General features: G+C 46.5%; 1 protein-coding gene across 1 annotated transcript in view; it reads left to right on the plus strand.

Annotated features, from left to right (window-relative positions):
* The first annotated feature begins 4,383 nt into the window (after positions 1-4,383).
* Positions 4,384-22,794, plus strand: part of LOC119393489 (serine/threonine-protein kinase SIK3) — an 86,268-nt gene continuing 67,857 nt past the window's right edge. Inside the window, exon 1 of the mRNA XM_037660534.2 lies at positions 4,384-5,054. Coding sequence (XP_037516462.1) covers positions 4,851-5,054 — 204 coding nt within the window. The 5' untranslated portion in view covers positions 4,384-4,850. The remainder of the gene's footprint in view (positions 5,055-22,794) is intronic.

A 22,794-nucleotide genomic window follows, 5' to 3' on the forward strand; every position in this document is an offset into this window, starting at 1 on the left:
AGAAAGAAAGGAAAAAGAACGAAAAAAAACAAGGAAGAGAGAGAAAAGAAAGGAAGAAAGAAAGGAAGAAAGAAAAAGAAAAAAGAAAGGAAGAAAGAAGAAGGATGAAAAAAGAAAAAGAAAGAAAGAAAGAAAAAGAAAGGAAGAGGAGGAAAGGTGGGAAAGAATAAGGAAAGGAAAGGAAGAAAGGGAAGGAAAAGGAAGAAAAAGAAGGCGAAGGAAAGGGGAGAAAGAAAGGGGAAAAGAAGAAGAAAGGAAGAGGAAGGAAGAAAAAAAGGGAAAAGAAAGGAAGAAAAGGAAGGAAGAAAGAAGAAAAGAGAAAAGAGAAAAAGAGAAGAGAAAAGAAAAGAAGAAAGGAAAGAAGGAGAGGAAAGAAAAGAAGAAAGGAAGAGAAAAAAAGGCGGAAGAAAGAAAGGAAGGAGATAGAAAGAAAGAAAGGAAGAAAGAAAGAAGAAAGGAAAGAAAGAAAGGAAGAGAAACAAAAGGAAGCGAAGAAGAGAGGAAGAAGAAAGAAGAAAGAAAGAATAAAGAAAAGAAAAGAAAGAAGAAAAGAAAGAAAAGAAAAAGAAAGGAAAGAAAGGAAAAGAAAGGAAAAAGGAAGAAAGGAATAAGAAAGAAAGAAAGAAAACACGAAAGAAAGAAAGAAGGAAGAGAAAGAAAGAAGAACCAAAAGAAAGAAGGACGAGAGAAAGAAAAGGAAGAAGGAAGGAAAAGAAAGGAAGAAACAAAGAAAAGAAGGAAGAAGAAAGAAAGGAAGATGAAAGAACGAAGGAAGAAGAAGAGAAGAAAGAAAGGAAGAAAGACAAAGAAAGAAAGAACAAAAGGAAGAGAACGAAGAAAAGAAAGAAAAGGAAGAAAAGAAAAAAGAAAAGAAGGGAAGGAAGAAAGGAAGAAGGAAACAAAGGAAAGAAGAAAGGGAAAGAAGAGGAAGAAAGAGGGGAAAAAGAAAAGAAGACAAGAACGAAGAAAAGAGGGAAAAGAAAGAAAGAAAGAGAAAGAAAGAAAGAAAAGAACGAAAAGAAAGAAAAGCGAAAGAAAGAAAAGAAAGAAAGGAAGAAGAAAGAAAGAAAGGGAGAAAGGAAAAGAAAGGACGAGAAAGAAAGAAAAACGAAAGAAAAGGAAGAGAGAAAGAAGGAACGGAAGGAACAAGGAGAACGACTGAACGAAAGAAAGAAAGAAGAACGAAAGAAAGGAAGAGCAGAAGAAGGAAGAAGGAAGAACCGAATTGAAAGAAGGAAAGAAGCAAGGAAGCTAGAACGAAGGAAGAACGAAAGCAGAAGCAAGAAAGAACGGAAGAAGAAAGGAAGAACGAATTAAAGAAGGAAGGCAGAACGCAAGGAAGAGAGAAAGAAAGGAAGCCGAAAGAAAGGAAGGAAGAAGGCAAGAAAGAAAGAAGAAGAAGAAGAAAGAACGGAAGTAAGGAAGGAAGACAGAAAGCAAGAAAGAAAGGACAGACAGGAAGAGGACAGGAAGGAAGGAAGGAAGAAAGAAAGAAAGAAATATGGCGATGTATTCACGCAACTCGCCATCAGATGAGTGAGCACTTTTTTCACGGACAAACAAGGGCTCCAGACAAAGCCGTATTTTATCGAGGAGTACGGATCAAAGTAAGTGCAGTCTTGAAGCGTCCACCCGCTGCGGTCTGCTACTTGTTATGGTGCGCGGCTGTTGATCCGAAGGTCGAGAGATCGAATGCCGGCCGCGGCGGCCGCATTTCTGTGGAGGCGAAATGCTAGAGCTCCGTAGACTGAGGTGCGCGTTGAAGAATACCAGGTGGTCAAAATTTCCGGGGCCATCCACTACGGCGTCTCTCATTATCATATTCTGGTTTTGTGACATAAAACCCCAACAATTATTATTATTAGTCTTACTTAAAACGAGGTGGCTAAGCGGGATGTCTTTCTCCAAAGTTGTTCCGATAACAACATAACTCTTTATACAATTTATCATCGTTTACCCATTCTATGTCCACTAAACAGGCCCAGGGTCTCTCCTAATGAACTCAAATTCTCCCTACCCAGCTGTGCGAACTGATTCCATTTTATCCCTGCGAAATTTTTTTTTATTTCCTCACTCATCCTAACTCTCTGTCGTCCTCCGATGCGTCTCCCTGCCCTTGATGTCTATTCCGTCGCTCTAACTACCACCGGCTGTCTCTCCTACACGGTATGTCGCCAGCGCAGGTGCTTTATTTTTTTTTTTTTGTGTAATGTCATCTAGAATACTCTAGTTAACCGCCGTGATGTTACAGTGGTTAGGGTGCTCGGCTGCTGACCCGAAAGACGCGTGCTCGATCCCGGCCGCGGCGGTCGCATTTTCGATGGAAGCGAAATTAGTGGAGAAGTATACTTAGATTTAGGTGCACGTCAAAGAACTCCATGTGGTGCAGGTATAACACAAAGGCACTACGGCGTGCCTCATTATCAGATCGTGGTTTTGTCACGTAAAACCCGAGAAGCCCAGGCCAGACTCCTGCCTTTCTTTGAGAGTGAACTGTCCTTCAAAAGGATGTGTAGTTATAACGCAGCGCTGCAAATCTAAAACAGGCAGCGTGTGAAGTAAGCACATACTGGGTTATATGTTAGCGCCTCATCGAAATTGTTTGTTTCACGTGCTGTCGGTTTTAACTTTGCAACGCTGCATTGTATTTCATTCAGCTGGAATGGTATACAGGGAAAGGTCGAATCACTGGAAACGGAGTCGCCACCATGAATTTTACTGCGGGCATAATAGGTACCCGTAATCTGTGAACATCCTTGCTGAACAGGGGAATTACCAAGGTTGTTCAAGACGTGCATTTTCGTCAGTTTTCTATGAGTGGAATCCTATAAATTAATTATTTCGTTGATTTATGGCGAACTAACGCCTAACATGCTAGAAGAAAACCCACTCTTCCAAAGATAATTGCTCGTATATAGCAACAATAAACATGCGTACAAATCCACAGCATTGAAATGAAGAAATACAACGACATACAGAAGTAAAGTATATAAAATAAGAGTATAAGCGTCAACAGGCAATGGTTGAGACATACCGTTCCTTTGCCGCGGACGATGTCCGGCTTTGTTGACCTGGTGCTTTCTTTAAGCTGCCTGCAAATGCAACTTCTGACACCTCGTACGCTAAACATGCAGGCTTACAATGCCTCTTGATGTAATGACATTGTTTCACACTTGTGCACTCTTGAAGCACTGCTATATTACTTGATCGATTAAAGCAATGACGTAAATGAAGCTTATAAAGTATTGGAGACAAGGGCGCTTTGCAATGAGCTAACGTTGTCTAAAAGGGTGTGATGTGACAGAAGAAAGAAAACGAAGATAACGTATAGGAGCATATATAGTGGAAAAGAAAAGGAGGGCGTACAGTTTCTCGTCACCTACTTGTTCATAATCAGGCCGAACACACATCCATAATAAAGCGTTAACTCATTCATCAGAGTGCCTATGTGTACTCTCCCACATCTACAAGAAGAAAAATTACACGAAGGAAGGGAGAAACGGACACCCCATAAGAAAGCGCAAAGCTAGTTCTCGGTGCAGGTACGCTGATCGGTCATTTTGAGCATGGTCGCGTTTGAGTAACCATCGCTGCAATGTTAAACGAAACGTAATAATAATCCTAGCTGTGATTAAACGATATATAAAGTCACGAAATCTTTAAGTAAAAAAAAAAAACCACACAAGGCTTTCACCAAAGGCATTTACAATAATCAAACACGATTACTTCCTGCCGCATTAGAACGTGCTTAAATAGGGTACAGGAAAACAAAGTGTTATCTTTCTCATACGGCAGTTAATTTCATTTAATAAAGAAACACTATGAACATATGATATAAAAAGAATAGACAGTCTTTTCGAAGCCTAATGTCGCTTCTGGGGCGTCTCATACAAAAAAAAAAAGAAAAAAAGAAAACGAATAGGTGATCTTGTGACATCGACTGAGGCAGCAATAGTCTAGATTTACTTAATCATGCAATATCATTGTTCTTCGCCAAGGTCACGCGTATAGAGAGCTTCGGTAAAACATTAATGCATGGTTTGCTCGATGCGCCCAAAGTGCAGTATTGTTGCGATCTTTATGATACGTAACGATACGGGCCCCTCATTTCCGCTCTTTGTCTTGCCCGCCTGCGCAGAGGCGCCGCGTTGTCTGCGACAAGAGCTTAGCCCAGCTGCAAAGCCGGAGGTCCACAGGGTCTACCACCGCAGGCTCTCAGCTATTGTGCACTTCCGATACACAGACTGAGCGGCCCGTACTGAACGAGGGCATCGCCGACGGCGCGGCGGTGGCTTGGTCGTCATGGCGACCTGACGCCGTTTGACGTCATTCGCGCGGCTTTCAAGGTCTCAGCGGGGAGCTCGGCCGGCCGACTCCCCGCACTTTTGCTCGGCTTCGTCGCGCGTTCGGTCTGCAAGCCGGGTCGCGGAGCAGCGGAGGCCGTCCAGCGTTCCGCAATGATGCGATGGCAATCCGTCGCGGATACCGTTGCTGGACTGACGCAGCTGGCAGCAGCGACGGCAGCAGCAGCGCTTCACCACCGGGCAAGCCGTGACCATCACGTGTGTTTGGCGGATCGTCGGCACGACAGCGTGACGTAAGGAGGCGGCCGTCCTTCCTCCTCGCTCGGCGGCTTCCGCTCTCCCCTCGCCTAGCCTCGGCCGCAGTACGCCGATGTGTTGGATGCGTCTGCTAGCGCCGAGACGGCTGAGATCGTGCAGGCAGTGCGGCGGCTGGCTCGACCGCTCCTCCATCGGGACTATGGGTGACCCGTTGAAAGTGTGTCGCCGACATCGGCTCGACCAGCGTGCACGCCCAGCGTCGTGTCGCGACATTGCCAGGTGCTTTGAATGGGGAAGCTCGTCCAGCGCCCGGCTGCGAGAGTAAGCGTGTGGCGCATGCGTGCGGCGCGCCACAACATGGCGGCTGACAGGGTAAGGGCGTCGGGTTGTGCGGGGCTGGTTCGAGTCGGATTTTACGAACTGGAAAAGACGATCGGCAAAGGAAACTTCGCAGTGGTACGACTAGCCAACCATGTCATCACCAAAACGAAGGTAAGCCCACCCTGGCTTCACCCACTACGTTTATTTTGATAGCGGTCGATGACGGAACATCACCCTGCACCTGAGACGGAACACCTGATTCGGCGGTCCTTGACCTCGCCAGTGCTATTTCTTAATTTTCGGCAGCGTTGGTGGGCTCGCCGTGAGGTGTTCCGTAGGCCAACGCGCCCCTTCTGCGGCGTCTCGGGTGTTTCGTCCTTCCCTGATGGCGTATGCAGCGAGTGGGGCCGTGCCGTGTGACGAGGGCGAAGACGCATTGTATGATTGTTTTTGTTTTCGTGAGCTTCCCCGTAAACACATGCATGTGGTGGTCGGCACGCTTTCGGTGCGCTCGTCTCATCTCCCTATCGAGAGCGCTGCGAGATAACGCAGTGGCCCGTGTTGTGCCGAGCCTTGCTGGGCTCGCGTGATCGCATTCGCAAGTCGCCGCCGCCGACTTGTATCGGCTGCCGTTAGCGTATGCATCCTGCACCTCTCGAGTTTGTCCGTAAAGGGACGTGGCGATGTTCTCCGACCTCTTCCGATAACACTGCCTGACGGGAACGAGTGTGTACGGCAAGTGATCGCATTCCGGCCGCCGCGTGGGACTTGGTGGCGCGCGATAGTGGACGCGCGAGCGTGCACTTGCCTACCTGTCGGCGTGTCGCAACGGCCGCGCTAAACTGCAGGCCTTCGAGATCGTATTCGGTCTCTCTCTCTTTGCAACAGCGTCACTCTTACGAGGCGCGTTACTCAACACAACCGGCTCCTCTCGTTTGTAGGCTCAGTCTTGGAGCGCCGGCGAGGATAAGCCCCGTGCTGGCTTCGTTATCGCCGCTGGATGGAGAAAAACGGCCCCACTTTTGTACTGCTTGGCGTTGCATTGCAGAGTACAGTCGCCTTTGTGAAGCTGCCTCTCTTACTGCCGTGGCTTCCATCGTAATTTTCTTTCTTTCCTCGGTCCTCGGCTTGTCCATTGCGAGCTGGGGTCCAAACCAGCGCCGCCGTGTAGCTGCGAGCATTGGTCGTGGACGCACGTTTCCTTAGCCTGTTGATTGATGTTCACGATTCCGAAAATGCCCGGAGGTTTTTCCGCTTCTCGGTGTTTTTCGCTCGGCGAATGGCCACTGTAGTGACCGTGAACTGTGGACGTCTATCTGTGAGATAACTGCAGTTCTCTGTGGTGGTTGTGGCGGTTGCAGCAACGCGGCCGAGAGCGACAGCGGATTATCGCCCCGTCGCTCCTGCAGCGTTTATTTGCTAAATGGTTTCGTCATATTCTTGCGGAAGAAAATCCCCGAGGGTTTCCTGGAAGGAGAGGCGTGTTCCGATGTAGCTTGACCGGCTGTATCATTTAATGACGCTCTCGGACATGATTACTTACCGCGAAGTGAGCTGAGACTTTGCACGAAAAGTCTGCCTCTCCCCAGTCTACTGGCAGACAGTAGACTGTGCCAAGGCTGTAACACATATTTAATCTTATGGCGTGTCTGTTAAGAATAAGTGGGCTTTCATTTGGTGTCAGCAGGATTATTCAAAATATCTGCGCGCGTGTGACTGTGTTAACTGTTTTCCACTACCGGAGATGCGCTTACTAAGTAATAATTCAATTGAGAAGCTAGTTGAAGGAAGCGTTTCTGCGCAAATTCGGAAAACTTCATTGCTCGTTGCTGCTAACGTTGGTCAACCGTAGCGCGTTAAACCCTTCCACGAGTGCCTTTGGTCAGTGATTTGTACAACCCTTCTCTTCCCCTGGTTAGATCCGAAGTAGCTCTCTTTGTATATATTACACTTTCCCGCAATTTAGTAAATCTCTCTACCTCCCCCCCCTCCTGGATGCCAGAATCGTGGCTAAATTACTGCTGCGCAGGTGACGTCACGCGGAACAAAGTTAGCTGCAATGTTGCACTTAATTTTTTAGTCTTCTTTAACCTCACTTCCCTCGTTGAACCGTTGAACTTTTACAGGCTATCCGTCCGTGCCGCCTGACGCTTCCGCGAATCTCACCGCTGTGGCCAAACTGACCTTTCAACGAAATCGCATGCCCCTAAATGTATCCCAATGCAAGCTGGATCTCTTTCATTATGACCAGTTTGTATTGGAGGTGAACTTCCTACGCTCACGCTGGGGGCCCAATTCACAACCAGAGACGAGTGTAAATCCGCTAGCGATCATCGCTCACTACTCTACCACGCACCACACGGATGGATTGCCGAGTAGTTATAAGTTTGTGCGCTGTTAATTTGTATGTTGACACCAACGATATACTGAGCGGTTGCTATAATCGGGTGGTGGGAAACACCTTGAGATAAAAAGATCGGTTGACGTCACAGGGCGGGAGAAACGGGGAAGCCTTTTTTGTTTTATAGCGTTCGCGCCCGGCAGTGACATTTACTAGATCGCGTGCGGCTATTGCTGTAGAAAGGCCGCCGCCAGAAAGAGGCGCCGTGCCATATTCAAAGCTGGGGTGGGCACGCACATCACTTCGCTTGTCGATATTTTGCAGTCATTCATCCAGAAATCGTGGTCGTCATTCGAGTTATTGCGGCGAACTCTACCCATTTCAAGCTACATAAACATTCGTAAGGAGAGAGAGAGAGAGAGAAAACTAGATAACTATACACACGATCCTTATATCTGTGTCCTGTTATTCCTTATGACTTACCGTTGTGTGTATATTTACATATATATATATATATATATATATATATATATATATATATATATCATAATGTTCATCGGATCCGGTAATTACATGCACCATTTACAGTTATCTGCATATTAATTACGCGTCTCCATAGAGAAACACAGACAAAAACATTGTGGCATAATACACAAATTACGCATACCACTTACTGCTATGTTCACGTTAGGAGATTATCCAGTGATAACTCTGGCTGACGTGGTCAGCTTTGTAAATTAAACTGGTTGCTCAAGTAAGGTTGAAAATACTGAATACTTCACTATATGCTGCGTTCATTAGCGAAAGTTTATCGCCCTACATGTGGCGCGCGCAGCATAGCCCAAGTCGCTGTGCACCGATAAGCATTATGGCTTTGCTTGGCTTCATTCTCTGTTGGCTTCAGTATAGTTTGTAGACAACATAGAAAACGAGCCCTTGATCAATTCCCCTTCTTTAGTGTTATGGGATGTGGCGTAAATATGAGTATGACACTGTTGCGTCGCGAGATATGACGTAATTATTAGATGGAAGGCTTCGAAGATGCGGACCTATGCGCCACCTAATCCAGAATAACGACACACCTGTGCGGCAATTGAGTGGCCATTGTGTGTATTACCGCCTGCGCTCGCTGCCATTGCGTCGCCTGTCCCAGAACCTCAAAGGTGCCCACATAACAGGTTATGTTAATTTATAACATTGCGTAACAAGCTCTAGCTATAACATGTGCGACAGTAGCTTCCTGTAAAGAGTGGGCGGTCAAAGGCAATTGCATTGCGGAACGCTCATTTCATTTTTAGTTCTTCTTCGCTTAATAGTACGGGTGTGCGAATATCAATTTTTTCGAATACGAATCGAATACGAATATCCACCTTCGAATATCGAATCGAATATCGAATATCAAAGGAAAAATGCCTCCACAGTAACAATATTTTATTTAACATGTAGCTATTTGAAAAAAAAAAAAAAACATTAACAGCCTGACTGGCAACACAACATACACTGCTATCTCCAAACACAATGTCCAGGCTAGCACAATGCACATCACAACACAAGCAAATAACACGGCACAATGAAAGTAATGACTACATGTTATCATGAAGAAATATGAGTTGCTCCACATGATCAGGTAGCAGGCGCTCCTTTCTAACAGAGACACCCCCCCCTTGCCACTGAAAAGTCACGCTCGCTTGGAACAGAAGTGGCTGGTATAGGGAGGTACGTGGGCAAAGCTTTGGCAGACTGGGGTATCTGAAGGCGCCTACAGTCCGCCACCAGTCACATGGGTCCCTGTCTTTCTTCAGAAGTGGTCCCGCATAGTGAACGAGTGGTAGTGCGGCACGTTACGGCCGCATAATATTGAAAATGTACGGTTACATGATCGCCAACAGCGCTGCACGTCGGAGATGCACCAGCAATAAATCATACGTATTGGGGCGCTCGTCGAAGGCAGATATCGTGCCTCCGTGTACTTACGATGTTTATCGCTCCTCTCGGCAGCGTTTTTAGCAATATGAACGCAGCAGAAATGTGGAAGACGAGTTATTTTATGCATGATAATCGAATCGCATATTCGAATTTTTCGAATAATCGAAGTTATCGAATATTCGAAACTTTTCGAATACACGATTTTCGAATCGAATACGAATATTTCGAATGTAATATTCGACGAATATTCGAAACTTTTGAATATTCGCACACCCCTACTTAATAGTACATAAATATGCGGGGCAGTGCTTTCGCGACCGCGCAATTTACTTCCGCAGAGTTGCCCGTTGCGCATGAAACGAATTATATAATTTATTAGGAACATAATTCTTGCGTCCTTCATCTGAAAAGCTCAGAATGTCCAACTGCTTTGTGTCGATGAATAATAGAACACGAGGAGTTCTGCACAGTGGTTGGGAAATCTTGTCAAGTGCTTTCGCAGGAAGGGGGGGATATCTCCTTGGCATACATTGCACACAATTGATGCACATCAATCGTCGCTTGTCACCCATAAATCACTTCTACGCGGGACGTAGCATTTGGTTAGATTGTTCCACTTGCCCTCGCTGACGGTGCTTGTTCTCTTTTAAGCGTTTCGTTATTGATAGCGTCCTCATTATAGTCTTAGCATTCTTTTTTAATTGAAGTAGCGTTTGAGTGTAGAATTGCGTTGAACTTGAGAACGACAACAATAAAAAAACGAGCATTACGCTTAGTTTAGGCAATAGCGAACTCCAGCCAGTTTTGCCCTACACAACTATACAGCGCACGTACCTTGCATTATTATAGCCGTCACGCGGTGTCACAGCTCATCACCGTCAGCGAGACCTTTACGAAAGATATCCATGCAAGCCTGGCCCGTGTGAGTTGAAACTGTTATGTCCCCTGCATTTCCCTTTGCTTGACTTCAAATGTGTTACTCGACTAAGCCACAGGTTGTCGTTTCTGTGCATCACGAAACCCTTTAGTTTTTTTATTTGTTTCTAAACTTCATATTTTACGCGTGTTCGTTTCATGCCAGTTTTGTTATCTTTTAATTATACGTTCATCATCTTCCTTGTCTCTCGTTGTTGCATGGTATTCAATCTAATTTTATTATCCGTTCTCGTCCTCGTATGTTACTGCCTCGTAGGATTAGTATCGACACAATAAAAGCGTGTATAGTCTTCAATTGAATTGAATTGTCTGTAGTAAAGAGGAATGCCCGGCGCTGCAGCCTCATCTGCATGTCTATCACCGCGTTCCCAAACAGCGATAGTTTGGTGGACAGGGATTAAAGAAAAACAAGAAAAGGTACCAAAGCGAACAAAAAAAAACAAAAAAAAACACGTAGCTATAACCTAGATGAGTAAATTCAATACTTCATTTAAAGCAAATGTGTCAGGTATAAAACTTTCGGCTGTGCCATTGCCTTTCATTGGGATCAAGGAGAATTGGCATTAACCCATTCAGGCGCAGTGTCCATAAATGTGGACACAACTTCGTTTGTTTTTTTATTCCCACTTTTTTCTTCTAGCGGCCAAGAAAAAAATTGGGGCATCTACGCACTACTGGTGCTAAGACTGAGGAAACGGCAGAGCTCGTGGCCTTCTCCTCCTCCTTTCCTTCCTCCCGAACCTCACTTCCCTTTCCCGCTGTACTGTACTATGCATGGCCATGGTAAGCTTTACCCTCTCCCCTCCTCCTTACCCTCGCCCTCACTTCCCTTTCCCACCCCATTGCTATACTATACTATGCACGCATGGCTATATGCACGTGCACTGAAATCGCACAGTACACGGGCCTCTAACATTCAGCCTCCATCGAAATACGACCACCGCGCCTGAGATCGAACCCGGCGTAGAGTGTACCCCTTCTAGTACACTGTACCCGGCGCGTCTTTCGGTTCGAGAGATAAAGCGTTCGAGAGATAAAGCAGGTGTAAAGGCGTTTACTGACGGCGGGATTGACGGCGACGGTGCACAACGATGAAAGTCACGGTTGAGCGCAGACTCGCAGACTCTCACGAGCACGAGCACGAGGGGCGTGCTCTCCGAGAAGAGACGAAGAGGGCGACCCACTAGAGGGCGCTCGAGAGGACGACCCATTACAGCGTTCCTGTGCTTCTCTACACAGGGTACATTGATCTTTGGATGAATTGAACTTGCTGCATAGTCAGTGCGCCTTCATATAAATTGAATATGCTGCGTATGACTGCAGCCGATAAATTCGGTGAGGGCACTGCAATTCCACGGGTTGTTCAACGCGCCGCGTTTTAGGAGCAACTTCAAAAGCGTTATTTTTGTTTGCTCGAAATGAATACAACCGAAAATAGATTGCACATGCATTTTGAGCCTGAGATCCTTTCTGTGAAAAAAAGAGAACATGACTTACTTCAGAATAAATATATCTATAATTACACTCTAACTGCGGTTAGTTACCGTACTTAAAATTGAACAGAACAGCATAATACTTCATTTTGCAAGGGTTCTTTCTTAGGTGGGCTACTTGGTTCATGAACAGCGCTGTGTCCTGTGTTCTTCGTCCCACTTTCTGCGCTGTTCTGCCACAACCTCATTTTATTTCTTGTAATGTAATATCGAATGCGTTGAAATAGTGTAAATCTAACACGTTTGCAAACAGTCTATTATTCTTTGCAGCTGAAGGGGTTCATTGTGGGACTCGGATGACAAACTTCGTGAACCGTAAACACGTGATCGAAGTCATTTTATGGAGATTTTCTTATCTTGGAACAGATCTTGCTGCTATTTTTTGTTCATCGCAATAACATAATTGCACCTACATTTCCGCTGTTTTCGTTTTTTTGTTCATTGTTGTTTTGTTTTCCTTCGTATCGCCTACACCTTCTTGGGCTCCGCGGTATGGAATAAATAAATATACAAAAAGAAATGAGCTTTCCGTGATTGCATCGCGGGCATACGCGCCAGGTCATTTAGTGGTTTAAGTAATTTGCAGACTTTACATGATAACGTTATCTGGGAACAGCACATTGCTGATGTATTCATCGTGCATACCTACCCGTAATCGTTTTCGATATGGCGCACGCATGGACCGATAGCTCGTACGCAATCAAACAGTGACAGCGACGACTGAACTTCGGTGCTTATCACGTCCCTGCTTTCATCACGCCATATTTGGTAGTAGAAGCGTCGACTCCACTTGTCTGATATTGTAACTGCACGTACGCGTGTCATGTGCAAACCTGAACACGGCAACTGTACCTGAGAATTCAGGGTTTCTATAATGAAGTGGTTATTTAAGCTTGATTCCACTCCTTCCTTAGTATCCACCGCTCACGACTGGACTGTAGTGTCCATAAAGTTCGTGAAATTCATCTTGGACCAGTGACGCAACGCGAAAATAATTTGGATTAATCATCAAACGTTATCTCTATCTAGACTGCCAAAATTCAGCTCGCAAAGCCGCAGTGCAAATCCCTCTGTGTACCTTCGCGTCACAAAAATATTTCTGGAGAGGAAAGGAAGGAGCTAGTCTCCGCCGTGACGTCAATGAAATGTGCGAACGTAATTGGCCATCGCATCCATGCAAGTTCTGTTTGAGTTAGACAGCGCCGTATTTGCTTGCCATCGCGTTCTTAGGAAGTCCGTCAATAAACGTATAGTTGGATACAACTTTAAATGTCTGCGGCGTTTCCTCCTCAAACGCGTATTTATACAAGCCTGCACCATTGTACGCATTAAAGACGAAAACAGGGTGTAGAAAGCAGAGCCTATACAAGGGGCTCTTCCGTGCGGGCATTTCTCGCTTTCCTGACTACCGTATAGAACATGAGCGCCGTGTCCTGTAATCGAATCGACTTACCGGAATGGGCGTATAAAGTGATGTCGGCAATAAGTAAGCAACTAAACAAGTAAAAAATTCGGGAGCACTTGCCCTATCGGGGAAAAAAAAGGGGGGCAAGGGTTGGCATGTGCGTGCCTCACGTACTACTTTCGTTTCTTTTGCATTGCGCAACGCTGCCTCCTAACTGTTTCCTATGCGGGAAGTTGGACCTTCATCCTCGTGCTTAGCAGCGCTACACTTCAGTTGCTGCAGGCAACAACGACGGCCATGCGTTCGTATAAAATATCTTCGATGCTTCGGTAAAAGATCAGATTGCTATATCAGTAACGGCTGAGCACACGATCATCAATTGTCGGAAAACGGCGCATAGAAATATGCGTGTGAGCGACGCACCTTCAAGGGCCTCATTTGTGTACACTCATCGGGTTTTTGGCGACTATGCCGCCGCCGCCACCGAAATCTGTAACTCGTATAAGCTTCGCTTAAAAATAAAACAAGGATAGATGAATGAATGAATGAATGAATGAATGAATGAATGAATGAATGAATGAATGAATGAATGATGTGGCACGATAGCGTTGGCGACCTTGTGCGCACGCGGGATCAGCGGCCTCGCTCGCAGCCGCGGGATGACGAACGACGTGTCTTCGGTCGCGGGGAACGCGGCCACGTGGCGGGGTCAGTGTCGCTCATGGCATGCGTCGCGCTCTGCAGTAAGTTCAGTGCGACGACGCCCCGCGCGTTGCAACAGCAGCAGCTGGTTGTCGCGGGAGTTCACGCGATGCCACTATACGATGCGGATACCGTAGTTACGCGAACATAAGGTACGCTGCGTCTTGAAAACCGTCGTTCGAAATCGGATAGTAGAGAGTAGGGGTCTCAAGCACGCGGCCCGTCCCGCACATGACTGTCTTCGTCGCTTCTCTCTCTCTCTCTCTCTCTTTTTCTCACTTACTAAGCATGTTCGTGAGCCGCACAGAAGTTACTGGTCGCAAGCGTCTTTTTTTTTCATGAGGCACCCGATGCGGTAACCATGTGCTAAAACACAACCGTTGCACAAACACTATATTTCAGAATCTGCGTCATTTTATAGATCAGTATCGATATGTTTCTCGAAACCTGATGTCAAATACCCTTGAGAAATGACCCATACACGAGATATGGGAAGGCCGTCTTTCAAATGGCAACGTACGCTGACATTTTCTTGAAGCTCTCCTACCAACCTCTCCCGTTGCCTTTCCGCTCCAACCATCTTCACTGTCCTGGTCCTTGCGGGAGACTAAATTTCGTGACCGCGGCCCGCTAGCTGAACTGAGTTTGAGACCGCTGGTATAGAGTGACCGTTCACGAGACAAAATTTACTGGGACCGATGCCACAGGTGGCATTGCATTGGATAACAGTGCAATGCAAGCGCGTCTGCGGTTTATGTAATGCAATGCCACAGGTGGCATTGCATTGGATAACAGTGCAATGCAAGCGCTTCTGCGGTTTATGTAATGAGGACCTTTGATAACACGCGCGCCTGAGTGCATGAGAGAGGGAGAAATCCCTCATTCCTCATTGTTCTCTACTGTGTAGCATAATATAACAAGCCGTTTGCAGTCTGGCTGAATTTCTTCCCCATCATTCTGTCTGTATTTTGAAACTAAACACTGAACGTAGTTCGTGTATGTGTATTACTTAATTGACTTAGTTCCACGAAAATTTTGACTTCGTTCAATCGAAAACAATAAATGTAATATGGCGCAACGCTACAAGCCTGCCATAAAGTATATGGCGATCCTGCTTTCGTGGAAATGATTGACACACAGAGTTTCCTACAATTTAACTGTATAGAGGGGACTCTGGCGCTGCGATCGTTCAGCCACTATGGGAATGATGGGTAGTACACGGATTTGCCTAGTCTTCGTGCTTACGGCTTTGAAGGCACTTGTGGCTTTGTTTATTGCTGTGTTTTGGCGTTCGTTTCGCATAAAAGAATGGGCCCTTGTGAACTTCGTGACCGGATTTGAATTGGTGAGACCAAAGAGGTTAAAGTGATGAAGTGGAACTGCTGGCTTTTGCTGAACTTCGTCTTGCGACAAAGCGGATGCAGCTGAAAGAACGAAGTTCAGGCAAGTCCGTGTATACTACTCATCATTCCCATGCTGGCTGAAGCGCCATGCGTTGCAGCTCCCATAGACACTAGCGCCAGAGTTCCCTCTAGCAAATATTGCAGGAAACGCTCTGGATTAATAGGCACTGAAAGCCGAAGGATGGATTCACCAAGCGTGAGCTCCAGACGGGAAGCCTACCGACTCCGCATACGGTGCAACTCAGCTTTGCAGAAAGTGCGCCTTGCAGCGCCTTCGCAATGGATAGTGCAGAGTTGTGGTCCGTCTTGATTTGCGCTGAACTTCTCTTCTTAAATGAGTACGGAGTAGCTCGAATTTGTCACTGTTCCACAGTGGAGGACCGTGCGCACTTAGATATACTCGCTAAAGAGTGCAATTACGCGCGAACCCCGCTATTGGTGTCGTAAACAGGTGTCGCAAGTCGGCAGTGACATGGATATGCAGCGATCCGCGTCGGCAGGTTACGGCCGCCCGCCGATGCTCCTGAACAAGCTCTTTTGTATCTTTTTCCTTTTGTTCAATGCCGCAGAGCGAACAGTTCTGCTTATCGAGACTCCAATGACGTAGGCACTCGATCAGTTTTCGTAACGCGTTTTGCATCCGCCGCTGTTGCGTAGCGGCGTTGCGCAGGCTTCAGCGCTGCTGAAGCAAGCACGAGATCGCGGGTTCGATTCGCGGCAACTGCGGCCGGATTTCAATGGGAACGAAACGCGAGAACGTTCGTGTGCTTCGATTTGTGGTTAGATTTAATAATAATATCTGGGGTATTACGTGCCGAAACAACGATATGATTGCATTAACAAGAAAATAATTGATGTGGTTGTATACGTGCCAAAACCACCATATGTAGGTTCGGATCCCACCGACGCAAAGGGTGATTATTCGTCCACTTTAATTTCTTTCAGTTTAAGTGAGAATCATTACAATGCAGTGAAAAAAAAACACAAATAATGTCCCCAAAGCTTTACTTGGCTTAATTGTCTGTCGGCTTCATTAGTTGCATAATATATGATTGTATGAGATATGCCGTAGTGGATGATTCCGGGTTAATACCTACCACCTGGGGTTCTTTAACCTGCACCTAAATCTACGCACGCGGGTGTTCCTTGCATTTCGCACCCATTGAAATGCGGCCGCCGTGGCCGGGAATGAACTTCGATGTGATTTTGAGAGACTCCATAGTGAAGGACTCGGGAGATTTCTTCCACTCGGGGTTCCTTAAGGTGCACCTAAATCTCATGGTTAGATTTTTACACCTCTATCATATTGGGATGGGGGGAGGGGGGGGGGGAGAGAAGGAACGTAGACTCGAAGTATAGCGCGCCGCGCCACCGTCCTCCTCGCATCGGTCTGTGTCCGTGTATGGCTGTGTTTAGCAGCGAATGCTTTGTGCGGAGGCGGTGCGAATCGCAGTAATTGTAGCGTGCGTGTTGCGTGTCTGAGATTCCTCATCAGTAGCACGTGCACGACGGTACATATATACCAGCGAAATGTGGTAGCTATTTCATAGACGGCGATGTGATCGCAATGTTGCAGCGCCCTCGGTAAGAGGGTCTGCATGCACGCTAGCCCTCAGACTGTCGAAATCGCACTACGACGTGCTTTCTATTAATAGGAAGTTTTAGAATAGGGTACGCAAAGCCATAGAGTTTAATCATAACATATAGGGAAATATGGCGCTACTGTCTATGGGAACTGCAACGCATGGTGCCTCAGCCTGCAGTGGGAATGATGGGCAGCGCATGGATGCCTAAGCTTCGTTCTTTCGGCTCCGTGTGGCTTTTCGATATTTAAAACTTGCAAAGCTCAGCAATCCCTCTTCTCTACCTTGACCCTTTCAGTCTCACCATATTCAAATCAGTTCACGAGGTTCACAACGAGTCATTCTTTTAATCCGAAACAAAAGCCAAACCACAGCAACAAAGTCACAAGTGCGTTCGAAGCCGCAAGCACTAAGACTAGGTAAATCCATGTACTACCCATCATACCCACGGTGGCTGAACGATCGCAGCGCCGCAGTTCCCTCTAATAAATATTGTAGGAAACTGTGCGCAAGGCTTTGCGTTTGCGTTTGCTGTCACTACGCATGCGTCATACGCTAACCTCTTGGTTACGCACGTTATATTTCTAAAGTAGCGTACGTACCCAAGCAACGCAAACCCTACGAACCCTATTCTAAAACCGCCTAATGTCGTTTCGACATCTATAATTCCAGGAAAAGACAGCGTGTTCTGTTGAACAATGCTTTCTGGAACAGAGCCGCGAGCTTGGTGCCAATGAAGAGCGCTATGCGGTTGCGCACGCGCGGCCCCCGTTCAGTCATGCATGCATGAACTGCTGCGCGATGAGGGAACAGGAAGCCAGCAGGCGGCTGTACCGACGTGACGCGAAACGCATTCTGTAGTTGCTGACAAGCTCTGCTCCCTGTGAGCTGTATACGCGTGTTAGCTATAAGCTAACACACGTAAGTAACGCAGGCAAAACCACGAATAGCATAGTCATCTGTAGCATATACTTAGCGCCGCGCTCGCGCCTAGAAGTCTTCTTCCTCTTGTTCTTCGAGCGCCTTGATGATGATAACAAGTGCGGAGCACTTTAGGGGCCCGGGCTGTCGTATGCTGTCGTCGCTTGGCGTACCGCAGGCAAAATCACGTATAAAAATAGGAAAAAAGAGGAAGCAATCGAGACATAGAAAGAGAGACAAAGCAAGAGAAAAAAAAATGGAAGAAAAATAGAAAGAGCAAGAAAGAGAACGAAATAGATAGAGAGGAAGAAATAAATAGAAATAAAGAGAGGAAAAAAAACAGAAAAAACGGGGAAAGAGAGAGAGAAAGAAAGAGAGGCCCTCCTCCTCCTTTCTTCTTCTTTTTTTTTTGTCTTTAATGCACAGGTTGAAAACGTGTGGAGCGCCGTGAAGCTTGAACGGTTTCTTATTTACCTGTCAACAAGCAGGTGGCCCGTGAGCGACTGCACACGTGACCGTGGCCGTTGGTGCGCTTCAGATCCGTACTCCTCCACGCGTTCGGCTGAGTTGCACGTCGGCAACTGCCGCCAGCTTCAGGGGTGCCGTTGATGAGCTGAGGGCATGCGGGCACGCGTCGCCGTATGTTCACAGAGAAGATTGTCCAAGCTTGTGAGCGAACAAAAAACAGTCGTCGCTTTAAAAAAGGTTGCCTATTTCGCCTTGATTACTTTACATGCAGTTTCAACTAATTTATTTGCTGACTTTGTTGTTGTTGCACTCTTTCAGCGCATAATTCGACGAATGAAAGTAGTGAATGAGCAAATTAAGTAAATTAAAGAATACTAGGGTGTGACGGTTTGGCCGAGGTGCGTGTAAAATTGTAGTGAGAGCGTGGTCGCGCTGGATGGAACGCTTTTTTGCATCAGCGTGGCCTTAGTCAGAGGAAAGAAAGACTAGTAATAGCTTAGTTTCGTTTGCATGAACTCGACGCGAACGGTTCGAGTCAGAAGTCGAGCTGACAGATCGACCCGACATGCTTCTTGCCAGTCGAGTTGGGTGACTGAAACCAGACCTTGTGAGTAGGTTCGCGTATAGCTCGCCTATTGGCGCTAGCTCGGCCGGAGCCTCTATCGCTTACGCGAAACCGATGGCGAAATTTCGGCCTGGCAAGCAGAACCGACCCGACTTACTAGAGTTCGTATAAACGTAGCTCCCGTTTGGTTGTGACATCTTCGATGTGCGTGCTGTTTTGACTAAACGGTGAGCAGCGATTTGAAGGTGTTTTGACTGTTGTACTTGGAACAGGTTCCCTTCGCGGTTTCCCGTCAGTTCTTGTTTCGGAGGTTTGGGATTGTATGCAGCTTCTTTGAAAATGCGCGAAAGAAAAGTCTTGTGATGTGTTGATCTCTTGCTACTTTTCCTCTGTAGATAGTGGGAACACGTATGACTTCCGGCTGGCATGCTACAGTATCGGAATTCTTATTCGTTAACGCATCTGGACGCTTTTGAAGCGATAAGTGCGTTATCATTTAATTCCACTGATTATTATATATGGAGCAGAGTCTTAAACATTAGCAAAGAAGCCAAGGGGCCACGCAACTAGAGATGGAGCGAATAGTGTAGGCCTATTGGGCGCGAGGGCATACCGTGGCTGCCGTGGCGCCGCCATGCGGAGGCATCCCTGTGACGTGCAAGGTTGGATTGCTCCGCCAGGCCTCTCCCGCTCAGCCCGCAGCTGCTTTCGCGTCTCCATTTTTGTTGTTATTGTTCTACGTCACTTTGACGAAATTAGTAAAACACTGCTGTCGCATCGTCACTGACTGTACAAAGTGCGAAATAACTGCTCAAAAAAGAAATCTTACGTTCCTCAAAATGACTTACACCACCTAAACTGCCGGCGTCGTCTGCTACGGCCACCGATATGGAAGCCACGGGGGCCGAGCTCGCTGCTTTTGTAAAAGGTAAATAACCATTTTGTGTCGAAAATAATTATCTAACGGGTGTGCTTGAGGTAAGCAAACATATTTTCGCTGCAAGAAATGCGTGCAACGTGACCACCGTGTAACTTCATCCATTGTGCGTTCGCATATGAAGACGGGTCGCGGTTGACACGAGAAAGAAATGGCATGAGCAAATTCGCATTCCTGTTTAATAGACATAGTCCTACAGTATAAAGCACAACTGCGAGCGCTTTGTGCGCTTTGTGGGAAGTAACCGAACATGCTTACTGCTGTATGCAGCCGCAACCTTTCTCAAATTACTAGAGCGAAACGCACAAGGGCTATATGCACGCGTGCACCTCATTCAGAGGTGTAACTAGATAGCATTTTACGTAAGCACATGTTTGTCTGCGGCAGGATTTTAATATTTATCTGTTGCTCCTTATTGCGCGAATTTCCTATGCTTTGCACATGGTACATTTTCGCTTGCAATCGAGCCACATCGGGATGAAAACTTAGTACGATTTACTACGCGTTCTGCAGTTGGCACGAAGGGGCCAATCTCGATCGAAAAATACGGTCCCGATAGGGCTCAATTGCGAAGGTAAATGCACCCTGTGCCAGCCGGCCGCATTCGCATTTGAATGTACTATTATGCTGCAAGGGGTGGCGCACTGTGGCCTAGGTGGCAATTCCTGCTTATCTGTCCTGTGTATATCTCTGCTTCGTCCCAGTGCTTTTTTCTTTCTTTTTTTACGCTTCATAAGCATGGAGCGATTCCAGTTAAATCAGATAGCTGTGTTCGCAATGTTATGTTTCAGAGAAAATACCTGTGTCCAGCGTTTACAACTTCATAGATAAGCAGTATGACACTTCGCGGCTGCTGTTAGAAGGTGAATGAATGCTTCAGGCCCGTATACTTGAATTTAGGCACACGGGCCTCAAGCTTAATTTCGACCCCTTGGAAATGTTCAAAATTTCCGGAGCTCTCCACTACGGCGCCCCTCATCGCGGTTTTGGGACGTGAAACCCTAACAATAATACAACCGTGAATCAGTGTTTGAAGCTGGCCATGTTGTCACCTGTAGCGCAACACAAAAGAGAAGTCGCAATGGGTGGGCTCATTCTACAGACATCCTCTGCAAGCAAGTGACCCCATGAGCTAGAAATAATAAAGGAATGTCAGGTGTCAGCTGTATTACGCTCTTGCAATGCAGGGTAACGGTGAAAGTGAAAGATCACACTAGGCTCGCACTGTGGCGCCGATAACTTTGACTGCACTTATCCAGATTGCGCACACATGAAGTGAGAGCAGAACAACGCTGCTCAAAGGGGAAAACGCCAGAAATCGCGGTTAAGAGCAACGCGTTCAACCGTCCGCTTCCCTTCGGCGGAGCAACGTGAGATCACGTGATCCAACCCTGCACGTCACAACGATCGCAGCGCCCACGTCTCCAGTGGTGGGCCTCGCGCCCAATGTAATGTTAAGAGCCGGGGATACATCAGGATGGATAGGAGAGCTAACAGCGCTAGCAGATATTGGAGTTGAGATCAAGATGCACAAATGTGTCGTCCTGAAAAGGACCAGCAGCATCAATGAATGAGCGAAGAGAGAGATGGAGTCGGGCAGGCCATGTAAGCGCACACGGCTGATAATCGATGACCTGTTAAGGTTACCGAGTGTGTGCCATGGGAAGTAAAGTAGAGTCGAGGATGGCAGAGGACAAAGAGTGTGGCTAAATTAGGATATATACGGAGGCACAATGTGGGGTCGGCTGAATTCAGACAGGAGAGATCGATGAAAGTGGCCTTCGTCCTATACGGTGAGCATTAACCAAGCTGACGACGATGGACATGGACTGGTCATTGGTTTCGCTGTACCGTGACACATTATCCGCTCCCATGAAAAAAAATTAGAATGGCAGTCACTGATATAAAGGAAAAGAAGCAACTATACCTCCAGGCAGAAATGATTTATGTTGCAAATTTGATGTATTTCTTGCGTCTTCGACATTACTTGTCGATACAGCCAAAAACGTGTTTTAGAATATCTCGTTCCTAATGTAAACCTTGCAACTGCTTCTTGCATCTGGCTGTTGCTGTCGCTTCCAATGCTTCGCCTTGGTGCGAAGCTCTAGCTTCCTTCCTTCTTTCTTTTTTCTGAGGCTGTTTCTTTTTTTTATCCGAAAGGAACACAAAATTGTTGCGGATTTTTCTAAAGGAAACAATCGTACGGGCAAAGCACCAGTTGCTCATGCATGACATGCCCCTCTGGCAACACTAATCATAATCAATTAAGTCAAGATTTACTGCTACATGCACAGGCCCACTGCCAGGTGGTAGCAGCAGCAGCGAACATATCGGAGTGCTGGCTTCGTTTGGTACATCAGATATTCGTGGCGTGTGCGCACTTTGCCGGCATATAAATACGGCTGCAAGCGTGTTCTATAAGTGCGTGCACGTCTATATGCGGGAGGAGGCATAGCGACTTCACGTCAGCAGCCAACAGAAGTCAACTTGATATATTGTTGGTAAGAGGGGCCTCTCACTCGGCTTCTTTATTGGATTTTTTTTTTCTTCAGAATAAATCTTGTAGGTCATATTTCGTCTTTATTATAGTTCTGTATGATGGCTTTTCTGTCCTACTTTAATTCTAGTGCTCTTATTTTATATTCTAGCCCTAAAATATTTTTTAGCCTAACTGAAAAATTGCTCCTGAAACCTCAAAATATTAAACTAGAACTAGCTGTCATTCAGCCGTTTGGAGCCGCAGAGGAAATTCCTACGGATTTCTCTGAAAGCTTGGTAGTCCAGGAAAAATTCGCCTAAGTCTGTGATCTTCATTATATTTTTTCGTCAACCAAGGAGCTTCCTTATGAAAAAAATCCGCGTGAATTTTTTAATTTACTTTGTGCGTTTCCAGGACTGCGCAGAAATGTATTGCCGTATTTAAAAACCCACCCCATTTAACGTCCCATAGAAGCCTCACACTGAAACAAATTGAACTGAATGGAATATGTATCTGTTCTTCCGCGGGGCGCTGATTGCGCATAGCCGTGCAGTCGCGATCAGCGTTTAGTCGATCACGCCACCTGGCGTTCGCCGTGACGACGTCCTGGGCCCTTGACCCCTTTGGTGTTTCTATGTGCCTTTCCCGCCCCCGCATTGTGTAAGTTGTTCGATGAGCTTGAGCCGGTGGCCCCTCGGTCTATGCTTGCGTAACGAAAGCGTTACGACTTGCGCTTAGATCGCGTTATGCCT

This window comes from Rhipicephalus sanguineus, chromosome 5, assembly GCF_013339695.2.
Source record: "Rhipicephalus sanguineus isolate Rsan-2018 chromosome 5, BIME_Rsan_1.4, whole genome shotgun sequence".
Classification (NCBI taxonomy): domain Eukaryota; kingdom Metazoa; phylum Arthropoda; class Arachnida; order Ixodida; family Ixodidae; genus Rhipicephalus; species Rhipicephalus sanguineus.